The sequence below is a fragment of the Dromiciops gliroides genome, chromosome 5 (genome assembly GCF_019393635.1).
Source record: "Dromiciops gliroides isolate mDroGli1 chromosome 5, mDroGli1.pri, whole genome shotgun sequence".
NCBI classification, from domain to species: domain Eukaryota; kingdom Metazoa; phylum Chordata; class Mammalia; order Microbiotheria; family Microbiotheriidae; genus Dromiciops; species Dromiciops gliroides.
Window position 1 is genome coordinate 254,851,930 of NC_057865.1, and position 13,335 is coordinate 254,865,264.

At 37.2% G+C, this 13,335-nt stretch overlaps 1 protein-coding gene across 1 annotated transcript in view; it reads left to right on the plus strand.

The window, feature by feature from the left end:
* The window catches only part of PTPRQ (protein tyrosine phosphatase receptor type Q), a 287,252-nt gene that overhangs the window by 124,514 nt on the left and 149,403 nt on the right, over positions 1–13,335 (plus strand). Inside the window, 2 exon segments of the mRNA XM_043967695.1 lie at positions 1,737–1,878; positions 2,772–3,041. Of these exon segments, the coding sequence (XP_043823630.1) occupies positions 1,737–1,878; positions 2,772–3,041 (412 nt within the window).

Below are 13,335 nucleotides of genomic sequence, written 5' to 3' on the forward strand. Positions count from 1 at the left end.
TATCCAATGCTAACCAGTTGGACCTTCAAAATCCTGAGTAAGAAGCACTTTTAGTCTCCTAGAAAACATTACGGTTCATCTAAGTGCTCCCCTAACTAAAAAAGTAAAGCCAGGGGCAGCTAGGTAGCACAGTGGATAGAGCACCAGGCCTGGATTCAGAAGGACCTGAGTTTAAATCCGGCCTCAGACACTTGACACTTACTAGCTATGTGACCCTGGGCAAGTCACTTAACCCCAATTGCCTCACCAAAAAAAAAAAAAAAAAAAAGTAAAGCCAAAAGTAATCTCTACTTTGGATCCCTCTCAACATTTTTCTTTCTTTATGGCATCTCCTTCAGGCACTGAGTGTTCTTATGGTAGCCTTACTTATGTGAGGCACATATTCCCCCCTCTCCTATCAAAACTCCCTTATCCTATGTACTATTTTTCCTTGATTCACTGTTGAGTACATGTTTTGTCCCTATTGCATTGTAAATTCTTTGAGAGCAAAGAATGTGTTGATTCAATTTTTTTTATTCCCCACAACACCTAGTAGAGTATCCTCCACATAGTATGACATTAATTAACTATTTGTTGACTGACTAAATGAATGAAAACACTTACAAAAAAAAATCTCATGAATAGCTGATATATTCTTAATGATTGGTAAAATAATGGATTTCTAACTGTGAAACTTTACAAATGGAACAAGCTAAAGTAGTTAATGTTAGGCAAATGAAAATTTCTGATTTCCTTAAAAATATTTCATATAATTTGCTTGTAAGGTCTTTGAGTGCATAGACTATCTTTTGCCTATTTTTTATTGCCCAGCACTTAGCAGCACAATTCCTGGCATATAGTGGGTGTTTAATAAATGTTTATGGATTGATTGGCTTTCCCCTTTGCCAATATATAGCATGCAATAAGCTTTCAAATACTCTCTCCTCTTCTTCACTCTTTGGGAAAAGCCTCAATAATGAAACTCTCCATCTTGTTGTTGTTTTTTTTTTTATCCCTAGTGCAATACATTGCTGTAGTAGGTACTTAATAAATGCTTGCAGGATTTGATTCAATTAATCCCACAGACATCTATTAGCATCTAGATCTGTGGTATTGATCTTTGGGGAAAAAATAAGAAAAGGTTAATTATGATGCACTTTTAAGTTTAATCCTCATTATTAACATTTCCCCCATTATTTTCTAAAAGCTAAAAAAATCAACAAAAGAATAAATCAAGCACTGAATGGTAGTTTGCCGATTTTCAAGTTGTAAATGCTCACACTGAATTATTTAACAATCAACTCCACCAGATTTTATGAACTAGTGCCAACATGTCCTTGGATTTATCTTTTTTCAAATCATTTTGGCCTCTTTTTGTTGCTTTTCCTCTTTCATGTCTAACCTTGATAAACAATGATGGTTAAGTAAAAGTCTAGATACAACTATTAAAGGTTCTATGGTAGAATAAATAATGATAATGGAAGACAGAAAAGGCTCTCTGAGATGAGACGGAAGTTCTAAAGACAAATAAAATTTAGGGAAGCTAGTATTTAGCAAAATCATGTATTTCAAGTAGCTTGAACAAGAAACATATAAATAATGGTGAGTCCAAAATGTCTAATTATTGCTTCTTAATGAAAAAAAAACGTTTGAATTATGTTACAAAATATTATTTAATTTATAGTAAAGTCTCCTGGTACACATATAGTTTATTTCCATATTAAACATTTTCTAAGCAGTATTTTTTTTCTTCTCAGAATATTTCAGGTTTTCAAACTGAAGCTAAAATTATTGGATTGGAACCAATCACTGCCTATTCAGTTAGTGTATCAGCATTTACAAGAGTTGGAAATGGCAACCATTTCAGTAATATTGTACTATTCACGACACAAGAATCAGGTTAGACACAGTTTTCTGAAACTACAGATGTTTCATTTTATATTAACCCATTTTCTTTCTTTTTCAGTTGCCGTGGCAAAACCCCAATATTCTCTAGTCTTCTAAGAATTTCAGTGCTGCAAAGATAGGCCAGGTCTTGTTGTTGGATGTCTGAAATAACATATTTATTCTTCTTTTTGAAATCAGATGGTTGAAATTGGGGATTTGTTTGGGGAACAAAGTGAGCTACTAGATCACTTTGGAAGTAGCTAAATCTTAAAACCATAGGCAGCTTAATGAGAAAGAGGGGAAGTCATTTGAGTGGTCCTTTTTAACAAGTTGATTTATTTAAAAACAACAACAACAATACATATGCCCTTTCCTGTGTGTGTGTGTGTGTGTGTGTGTGTGTGTGTGTGTGTGTGTGTGTGTGTGTGTCGGGGGGTGGGGGGCAGGGAGAAGATGAGGGGTTATCATAAATGATGATAGATGAAAAAAGCCTGTAATTTATTTAAACATTCCAGTTTCCCATTTCTTACCAGTTGTGACATCTGGAAAGAACTGTAGAATGAAGTTAGTTTAATTAATAGCTTGCCTCTTACATCATGGTTTTTTACATGATACAAGTTAGGTTGAACTGCCTTTCATCGATTCTCTCTCTAGAAGGGACTTCAGATATAATCTTCATCTTCTTCCAACCAGGATGACTGTCTTAAAGGCATTTACTTCCCCTGTCATCATGTCAAAGGAATGGAGCCAAAACCTGAGAATGTAATGAAAGGATTTTTTCTTCCACTACAGTATTGTTTAACCATATATTCAAGTAGTGCATATGTAGGCTGAACTATAATGTAATGCGATAACTCCCCTTTTAATGTGTGAATGCTAATTTTGATAATTGTTTATCTCTTAAGTTCCAGATGTTGTTCAGAATGTTCATTGTACTGCTACCAGTTGGCAGTCAATTCTACTCCAGTGGGATCCCCCTAAAAAGGCAAATGGAATAATTACCCATTATATCATAACAGTTGAAAGGAATTCCACAAAAATAGTTTCACAAGAGCATATGCACAATTTCAAAGAACTTCTATCAAATACTTCTTATGTGTTTAAAATACAAGCCTCTACATCTGCTGGGGAAGGAAAAGAGGAAATATGCAATGCTAGTACATTACATGAAACAGGTAATTGTTTTTTTCCAAAAGAAATATATTTCACAATTAAAAAAAATACTTTAAACATCCCTCTCTAATGTATTACTCATCCTAACCCAGTTGGAAATGAAAATATTTCAGTGCTCATTTTTTTCATATAATCACCTACTAAATATGCAAGTTATACAAGTTTCTAGCCCCTTCCCATACTAATGGGGCAATGGAGGAGTCAGTGTGGCAAAGGTGAGAAAACAAAAGAGGGAAGAGTAAGAATCTAGCACTATAACTTTTATATAAATATTCCCCATCACGTAGTCGGTCAGAGTACTTAATTTTGCCTCCTCACAATTTAAAAACTAAATAGAATTCTCTACTTCAATAGATCCCTGCTCTCAGCAGCGTGGAATCATTGGAGTAGGTAGCAGGAAGTGCACTGGGGTGATCTCTTCCTCCTACTTCATTTCCCTATCCTACAACAGCAACATCAAACCAACTTCTGGGAGTGTCTGTCTCCACCAAAGCCAAACTGAGAGTGTGCTATTAGCCACATTCCACTGGCACTTGCCCTGGATATAAACATTCCTATTTATAGCACTGCAAGTAATTCACCTAACTTAAGCCATCAGCAGTAGTTTGGTTGTAGATACCATAACTTATTTTCTTAAGATTCAAATTGCCCAACATTCAGCTACCTACAACATCCAAGATGGGATATTTTGCAGGAAACAATTTATTCAGTTTGCTTTCCCTAAGTGGGAGATGGGCAATCATGGAAGAGAGCCTTTCTTTTACATTCCCAAGTGTCATATCGCTAAAAAAAATTCCCTTCAGACATCTTTGGCACATGCTTTAAAAGTTGTTGATCACTCCCATAGAACTTGTTTCCAGATTCAGTCCTTAGAACTTTTCTTTAGGATTATATCTTCAAGTTTACAATGGGAATCCATGGAAGAATAGGGCTTATTATCTATCCCTTTAAGGCAAGGGTTCTTAACCTGGTGCCCATGCACTCTTTTTTTTTGGGGGGGGGGGCAATGAGGGTTAAGTGACTTGCCCAGGGTCACACAACTAGTAAGTGTCATGTGTCTGAGGTTGGATTTGAACTCGGATCCTCCTGACTCCAGGGCTGGTGCTTTATCCACTGTGCCACCTAGCTTCCCCCCACTCTTTCTTTAATATTTTAACAATTACATTTCAATATAATTGATTATCTTTGGTATCACACATATTTTATTTTATGCATTTAAAACATTGTTCTGAGACATTCATAGATTTCACCAGACCACTAAAGGAAGCCCCTGTTTGAAGGACTATTTTATAAGAATGTACAAGAGAAGTAATTTGAACCTAGATATGTCAGAAAATGTATCTTCAGATACATTGGAATCTATTTGTTCTGTATTTTAAAAGGAACTTGATACTGTAGGACCAATAATCACCTAATTCTTAATTCTGGTGACTTTTACTGCTGTTCTCCCACCCTTCTGGTATTTCATAATTTTTGACATTTCTTTTTTCTTCTCCTTCCTTCCTTCCTTCCTTCCTTCCTTCCTTCCTTCCTTCCTTCCTTCCTTCCTTCCTTCCTTCCTTCCTTCCTTCCTTCCTTCCTTCCTTCCTTTCTTTCTTTCTTTCTTTCTTTCTTTCTTTCTTTCTTTCTTTCTTTCTTTTTAGTGAGGCAATTGGGGGTTAAGTGACTTGCCCAGGGTCACACAGCTAGTAAATGTTAAATGTCTGAGGCCACATCTGAACTCAAGTACCCCTGACTCCAGGGCTGGTGCTCCATCCACTGCGCTATCTAGCTGCCCCGTAATTTTTGACATTTCTGACCAACCCACCCTCCTGCAGACTATACTTTCATGATATTATTCTCTTCTGTTTCTACTCCTAACTTTCTGATCACTTCTTCTTTATTACTTTGACAAATCATCACACATTTTCTGAAATCCTTTACTGAGGAAATATTCCAATACTCTGCTCTGGGTCCACTATTCTTCTCTCTATTTTTCTTCTTTCTCTGATCTCATCAGCTTTTACGAGTTATTATATTCTTTACAAAGATGAATTCCAAATCCATATATCCAGCATTAATCTTTCTCCTTACCTCCAGTCCTTCAAGTTCAACTGCCTGCTGGCCCTCTCCACCCAAATGTCCCAATAGCATCTCAAACTCCACATGACCCAAATGGAACTCGTTTTTCTATAAAGTTTCATCTCCACTATACTTCCTATTTCCTATCTAGGGCATAGGTTTCTTTCCAGTTTCATAACCTTGGCGTCATCCTCAACTCTTCAGTCTCCCTCAACAACCTTATAAGAGACAAACTTCAGTGAGAGAAACCGATATCTTAGATCTTTGTACTAGTGGTGGTATCAAATAATCCATAAAAAGAGATCTCTCTTTTCTCTATAGCTGTTCTGGGAGGAGCATTTCTCTTTGCTGAACAGTTCTTTCAGCCTTGACGAAGTGAGGATATTTCCATGCTTCCTGTATCTGTAACTCATTCATTCATTTCATTTTAATTCTTCTGATTCAGTTAACTGGAAAATGACATTTTACTGCCCCACCTCAAATAAATTCCAATTAACTTCATGACTATATAGGATTTAATTTTGAAAACCAAGAGGGTAAACATATCGTTCATAATAAACTTCAGTTTTCTTGTGTGGGTGTGGAATATGTATTAAGGTAATCATTTCCTCAGAATCTTTCATTCTTTTTTTATAGATCATAATGTTTATAATTTGTTGGAGTGCAAATATAAACAATAAAATATAGATTGCTATTTTATACATAGGGATAAAGGCTGGATTTGTGATTTCATTGAGAGAGGTTACTCCCTGAATAAAAAAAAAAAACAACTCTTTTTTAATGATGCCATATGGCATAATCTTGCAAATCATAGTTAGAGAAAGTTGCTTTGAGCATAGAGAAGTGGTATCTTGTATAGGGATCACAGGATCATTGTTTTAGAACTGGAAGGCACCTTAGAGCTTATGGAGTCCAATTCCTTCATTTCATAGATAAGAAAATTGAGATTCACAGAAGTTTGACTTTTACTGCAGTCACTCAGATCAATATCTAGAGAAGCATTCAAGCTCAGATCATCTGACAGCATCTGCTTGAGCCAATGTATGACCAAGGTACTTAGGTCACACAGCCAGAATGTGTCAAACGGATTTGAACTGGGGGCAGCTAGGTGGCACAGTGGATAAAGCACCGGCCCTGGATTCAGGAGGACCTGAGTTCAAATCTGCCCTCAGACACTTGACACTTACTAGCTGTGTGACCCTGGGCATGTCACTTAACCCCCATTGCCTCGCAAAAACAACAACAAAAAAACAAAAACAAAGGGATTTGAATCCAGGTCTAATGACTTTACTATACTAAACTGACTGTATTTTGTTTACACACACATATATATGTATATATTACACAGACACAGACACAGAAACACACACACACACACACACACACACATATATATATATATATAAAATCTCTGCATGTATTTTTTTTTTTGGTGAGGCAATTGGGGTTAAGTGACTTGCCCAGGGTCACACAGCTAGTAAGTGTTAAGTGTCTGAGGTCAGATTTGAACTCAGGTCCTTCTGAATCCAGGGCCGATGCTCTATCTACTACGCCACTTAGCTGCCCGCTCTGCATGTATTTTAACATATGCGTGAGCTATTTGTTAAATTTTCATTTCCAACATCATAATTTTTATAAACTTTATTACAATTGTCCAATTTGAAATTTCCATCTGGCAAATTTATTGATATTTAAATAGTCAAAGACTTCTAACAGCTTCTAGGATTGCTGATTATTAACCATGAATTGAAATTGCTCCTTTAACAATATTCTAAATCTAATAATTTTATCTTCTTTGAAATAGAGCCCCGGTCCTGGCATTTGGTCACCTTTCTCATGGGTACAATTCTTCTTAAAGACCATTTATTTCTGTTTTCTATGTTCAGATGAATTGTTTGCTGATGAGCAGTGGGTAGGAACTGGAGCTTCACTGTTGGGAATGGAAACAGTTTTATAGCTGTTGTCAACTTTTAATTTATGGTGGTCTAAATTAGTCACAGGGTATACAGCCAGCACTGAGTCACTGACAATGCATTTATTTTTGACATAAAGTGAAATCAAATTTGGTTCACTGTCTCATTGCATAGTGTCTGACCTTAACATTCTTTCGAGGGATTATTCAATTAAAAAAAATAAAAAACAACAATAACAACAACAAAAATATATATATATATATAAACTTGGTCATATCTGGATATAATGAAACACGGATCATGAACATTGAATTTATGAGGAGATTAGGGTTTGGTGTTGGAGCTGGTTCCATTACTACAGTAAAATCTTTTGGAATGAAGAAGTTTAGATTATAACCCAAGAAACGAAGTTGTTACAGCAGCACTTTGTGTCCAAATAGATCATATGGACCAATAAAGATAATATAGCAAGGACATGTGCATGCTTGATTTAGACTTTTAGGTCTTGGAGTTAGGCCAGAGGAGATGCAAAGACTATAATGATCCCAGTTATAATCAACATCTGAAAAAGTGGGGTGATTTCAAATTGATTTTTTAATCCCCTTCTTCCTGAAGAAATCAGTTTTATCTGTAAGTCTATCTTCCCATAAAACACTTCCAGGTTTTAGCATTTTAGGACAAACTGAAGCAGGAAAATAACAGGAATCCCCTCGTTAAGTAAAGTAAGCTGAACAGCCATGATTATAAAAAAAAAAGGGTCTGTGAAATAATTTGTTTATCATCATCTTATTGCAATGGTGGCTGTAACAGGGAGAGAGACTAGACCTGAGATCTCATTGAGGGAAACGACTAATGGGAAAGTTCCCTCTTCCAATGTATATCAGCATCATCTCTGTAGCATGAAGTTAGAGAGTTGTCTGTAACCCTGAGAAGTTTTGACTTGTCAGGATCACATTGGTTATATATCAGAGGCAAGATTGAATCCAGGTTTTCTTAGCTTTAACATCAGTTCTCTGTCCACTATGCTGTGGTCCTTATCAGTAGCTAGGAGAATAATTCTAATTTAAATATGTGCATATATACATTTAATTATAACTCATGTCTATGTGGCATTTTAAGGTTCACAAAGCACTTTCCTTAGAGCAGTCTAGAGATGTTGCTAGCCTATGGATTAAGAGACAGTATAGTAGTAGTTCAGTCACATCCAACTCCTTATGACCCCATGGACCATACAGTCCATGGGGTTTTCTTGGCAAAGATACTGGAGTGGTTTGTCATTTCCTTCTCCAGTGGATTAAGGCAAACAGAGGTCAAGTGACTTACACAGGGTCACACAGCTAGTAAATATCTGAGGCTGGATTTGAACTCAGATGTTCCTGACTCCAGGCCTAGCACTCTATCTACTGAGCCTATCTACTGACCTGCCTCGTAAGCAAACAGAGGTTAAGTGACTTGCCCAAAGTCACAAAGCTAGTAAAGATCCAAGGCTGATTTTCAACTCAGGTATTCCTGATTCTAGGCCCAGCACTCAATCCACTGGGCCATCGAACTGTCTCATGAAATGGTATGGTACAGTGAAAAGAACACTTGCTTTAAGAGTCAGAAGTCCTGTGTTCAAATCTTACCTCCTATCATTTACTATGTATGTGACCTAAGCAAGTCAGCCTCTCAGGGCCTCAGTTTCCTCTTCTGTAAAGTAAGAGAGTTGAATTAGATGGCCTCTAGGATTCCTTCAAGATCTAGATTTATGCTTCAGGGCAGCTAGGCAGTGAAGTGGTTAGAGCACTGGCCCTGGATTCGGGAGGACCTGAGTTCAAATTTGACCTCAGACACTTCTAGCTGTGTTACCCTGGGTAAATCATTTTACCCCAATTGCCTTAAAAATATCCAGAGTTATCTCCCATTACCCTGATGTATATCTTGCCACTGGACCCTGGAGGAGAGAGTGAGGCTGGTGACTTTGCACAGCCCTCCCTCACCTAAATCCAATTCAGTGCAAGTCATGACATCACCTCCCAATGTCATGCTCCTCTTCTAGAATAAAGGACAAACACCAACAAGAATCTAATATATCAATATCTATTCTCTGAATTTCTAAGTTTTATTACAAATGGACGAGTCCTTAGAGATCACTTAGTACAGTCCTTTTTATTTTATAGTTGGAAAAAATAAGTGTTTGGAGGCTCACTCTAAGTCACAATGCTTGGCTGACTTCCCATTGATTCTCTAAAATGTCCTAATTAAGAGTGTCAAATATTGATAGAGTAGGAGAAGTGGGAAGGTACTAGTTAACAATGATCCTTTATTGTTATTGGAACTGAACTGGGCACTAGGGTTATAAAAACGAAAGAGAGATGGTGGGATTCATAATCATTGTGCAAGAGGGCACCTAGGTGGTGCTGCAGGGGATAAGGTACCAGCCCTGGATTCAGGAGGACCTGAGTTCAAATCCAGCTTCAGACATTTGACACTTACTAGCTATGTGACCCTGGGGAAGTCATTTAACCCTCACTGCCATACAAAAAAAAGAGTGATATAATCATTATGTAAAATTCTTTTTTTAAAAAAAAAGACCCAAACAAGCACAAAAACAACAACAAAACCCCAACCAAACTTCTCTGTCTGCTCCTCTTCCCTCAGTGGCATTTACAATCCATTCTGGTGCAATTCTTCTCTTTGTGGACCTCAAATACTGCCAAAATTACAGTGACAACCTGTGCCCTTCCCCCCCCCACCTTTTTAAAATTTTATATGAGAGACTGGGGATAAAAACCTATACTGCTTTTTTCATTGTTAGATTGCAAAGTATAAGGCATTGAGAAGTTATAATACATACTTTTTCTTATTGTCACAAAAAAAGACAAGACACTATTTTAAAAGTTGCTTTTTTCCCCTAGTGTACTTACCCACCTTGACTCCCCACTATTGCCTGACCCATGTTGAGGTAAGAGTCAAAGGTGCATGATTGGGCTATGATTCAGTTCGCTATTAAGGGAGCAAGTTGGCTTAGGTAAATTGCAATCACAAATCTTGTAATCACATGAACTCAAACCTCCATAATATATAGCAGTCTGTCACAAATCAGGGGACACGGTCCCTCTCTGTATCTATGTAAGTGTTTTACTAAAGATCTATTATGCTGGTACCACGATCAAATCTCTTTTTATCCCTTGTGACAAACCTGAAATTAGATTTTTTCCCCCTCACCCAGTCAGATGGGCAACTGGTAGATTACCAAGTATTATTCACTTGCTACTTACTTTGTACCTAGTATTACACTGGGCTATAAATGGGATATGGAGAGAAGCAATCAATCAATATACAAAAACTGGAAATCAAACAACCAACATCCATCTATTAGGTGCTCACTAGGTTCCAGGCACCATTGTAGGCACTGGGATTACAAAGACAAAAGTGGAAATGGTCTCTGCTCACATGACATTGCTGTCTAGTCTAGGGAAACAGTATGCCCATATAGGGGTGTATACAAAATAAAAAAGAAGGTGATTAAGATGTGAAGCTTCATAAGCTGGGGATGTCTGTAAATGTCTCATGTAGAAGGTGGCACTTGAGATAAGATTCGAAAGAAGGTAGGGGTGATTCTAAGAGGCACATGTGCATTCCAGGCATGGGGGACAGTAAATACAAAGGAAAGGAGGTTGGAGATAGGGTACCGTGTATGAAGAACAGCAATACCAGTTTGATTGGACTTCAGTGTGCATAGAGGGCACAGGGATGTAGGGTGTGTTCCAGAAAGACTTGTACCTCTGGTGGAAGCCCTTTCCAGGGCTACTTTCCACCTTTGGTGTCTACCTGATTCATCTAATTCTCACTTGTGGCTTCAAGAAGCTATAGCATACACAGTGGCCACACTACCATAAACCATTTCAGCAGGAAGTCTAAACGAGGTTGAAGGTAACTGAGCGGTCTCAAACCTGTTGCTAAGTAAGGCCGGGGTGGAAGGGTCCCCTCTATCCCAAGCATGTGAAGACTTCCCCTAGTGGAATAGGCAGGTGAGAACAATTTGTTCCAATGGTCATGAAGGCAGTTGTAGCAGGTGCTGCAGAGCACTTAGAGAGCTTGTTTAGACAGCAAAGACGCCAAGGTCATGCATTGCATCTCAAACCATCACCAGTCACCTAGACTCTGTCCTACCACTGGGCAGTGATGACTTTGGAAGAGAGAGTGAGGCTGATGAATTTGTGCAACTCTGACTCACTTAAATCCAATTTATGCACGAGTCAAAAGACATCACCCATAGAATTTTACAGTTTTTACCTATCCTAACCCAAATGTTCATATGGGCTAGTTGTGTCCGACCTGTGGTAGAGCCTTCTGAGCTCCTGTTGGTGTCTGATCAGCCGTAGTCAGATACACTGTAACTTGACTCTAACATAGTCATGTCATTTTGGTCCTCTTTGCAAATTAAGGACAATAACCAACCATCCAACAAGCATAGAGGATTGTAATGTATTTTAAGGCTGGAGAGCTAGGTTAGCACCAGTTGGTAAAAGGCTTTAAAAGTCAGATAGAGGTATTTATATGTCTTTTATTGAATTACTTGAGAAATATACACAAAATATCAAAGTAGCTTTCTCATCAAAACTCCAAAAAGCATTTATATATGTGTGTTCATGTTTACATATTTATGTATAAATGTTTATACATATGTATGTATAAATGTGTATTTATATATATTATGTATATATACATATAACACATATAAATCTTTTGTCATAGAGATTACATATATAGTAGAAAAGTCTTTTTATTAGAAAAAACTTTTATTGTGAGGAAAATATTTTGTAAATATCAAAATGCTTTGTAAATATTATAGTAATACAACTACTACAACTGAAAATAAGACTGATCCCACAAAACTAAAATCTGCAAGTGAAAATAATAGAACATTTTGCATCAGTTTAGAAAAATGCAAGTTATACTCATTTAAAAGTTCTCTTTGGTATCTAAACTCAACATTATGAGTGCCAAATCCTTCTAAATGATCTCCGCTTTTAAAAGGCAATTTTAAATTCTTCGGCATAATTCTTTTCTTGACCCAACTGATGCTGTAATGCTACTAACCAGACTCACAGGCTGCCACTGTTCTCTTCATCCCAGCTCCAGCTAAAACCAGCTGTTCTGTAGGCTGGCTTTTTTTATTAACTTATTTAGGAACTGGGGCATATCATATTACCCTCTCTTCCATTCTTGTCTTGCGCAGCTGCAGCCAACACTTTCCATAACAGCCTTCACACATCAACAAGTCCCTCCTCCCTTTTTCTGTTTTTTTTTTTCTTATTTTATTTTACAGTGGGTCTTCTCGTCCCTCCCTCCCTCTTTCCCTCCCCCTCTCTCTTTCTATCTCTATCTTTTTCTTCCACTTCCCCCCCCCTCCCCCGAGTTTGTCACTAGCAACCTTCTTACTGAGATAATATGGAGCCTGAATTTGGCATTGTTGTTGGTAAAAAGATTATGAGACCTAACAATTTGCATTAATAGTGGGAAGCCTCTTTCTGACTTGATGAACTGTCTAAAATGTAGAATGATTATGCTTTCTTCAAGAACATTAATACATGAATTGGTACCAATAAAACTGCACAATACATTCAATTCAACCCAAGTTTAGAATCTAATCTAAAACTCTAGGTTCTAGTTTGAGAATAGGGGGCAGTCCTACAATGAAATGTGAGATGGAAGAGAGAGAGTTTGAAAAGAAAAGGAACAACCAGAAGAGCTGTTAAGTCAAATTATTTTTGCCTAAGTAAAAGAAAATTTAAAAAGACATTAGTGAAGCCTAACTTTTATTTATTTTTTATTTTAATTTTTTGCAGGGGCAATGAGGGTTAAGTGACTTGCCAGGGTCACACAGCTAGTAAGTGTCACGTGTTTGAGGCTGGATTAGAACTCAGGTTCTCTTGAATCCAGTTTCAAATAAAAATAAATATCAAATAACATTTGAGTGAAGTTATTTTCCCTTAAATAGAGTGAAGTTATTTTCCCTTAAATAATTTTCCAAAATTAATAGTCTTTTCAGCCAATTTTTGTATGATTTGCTTTAGAGTTCCTTTCCTCTTCTTTCTTACCATTCTCTGAATCCTTCTTGATTTATCAAGGACCCTCTTAATCTATACTGCCCCAGACTGAACACAACCTCCAGAAATGACCTCACCTGAGCAAAACATAGTGGGATTACCACTTCCCTCTTTCTGGAAACCTACTTTAATCCACTGATGAGTCCATAATCTCACAGTATTGGAACCAGGAGTGTGCTGATAAAATGGTAAACCATTGACTCATTGGAAAAGCAATATGTATTCAA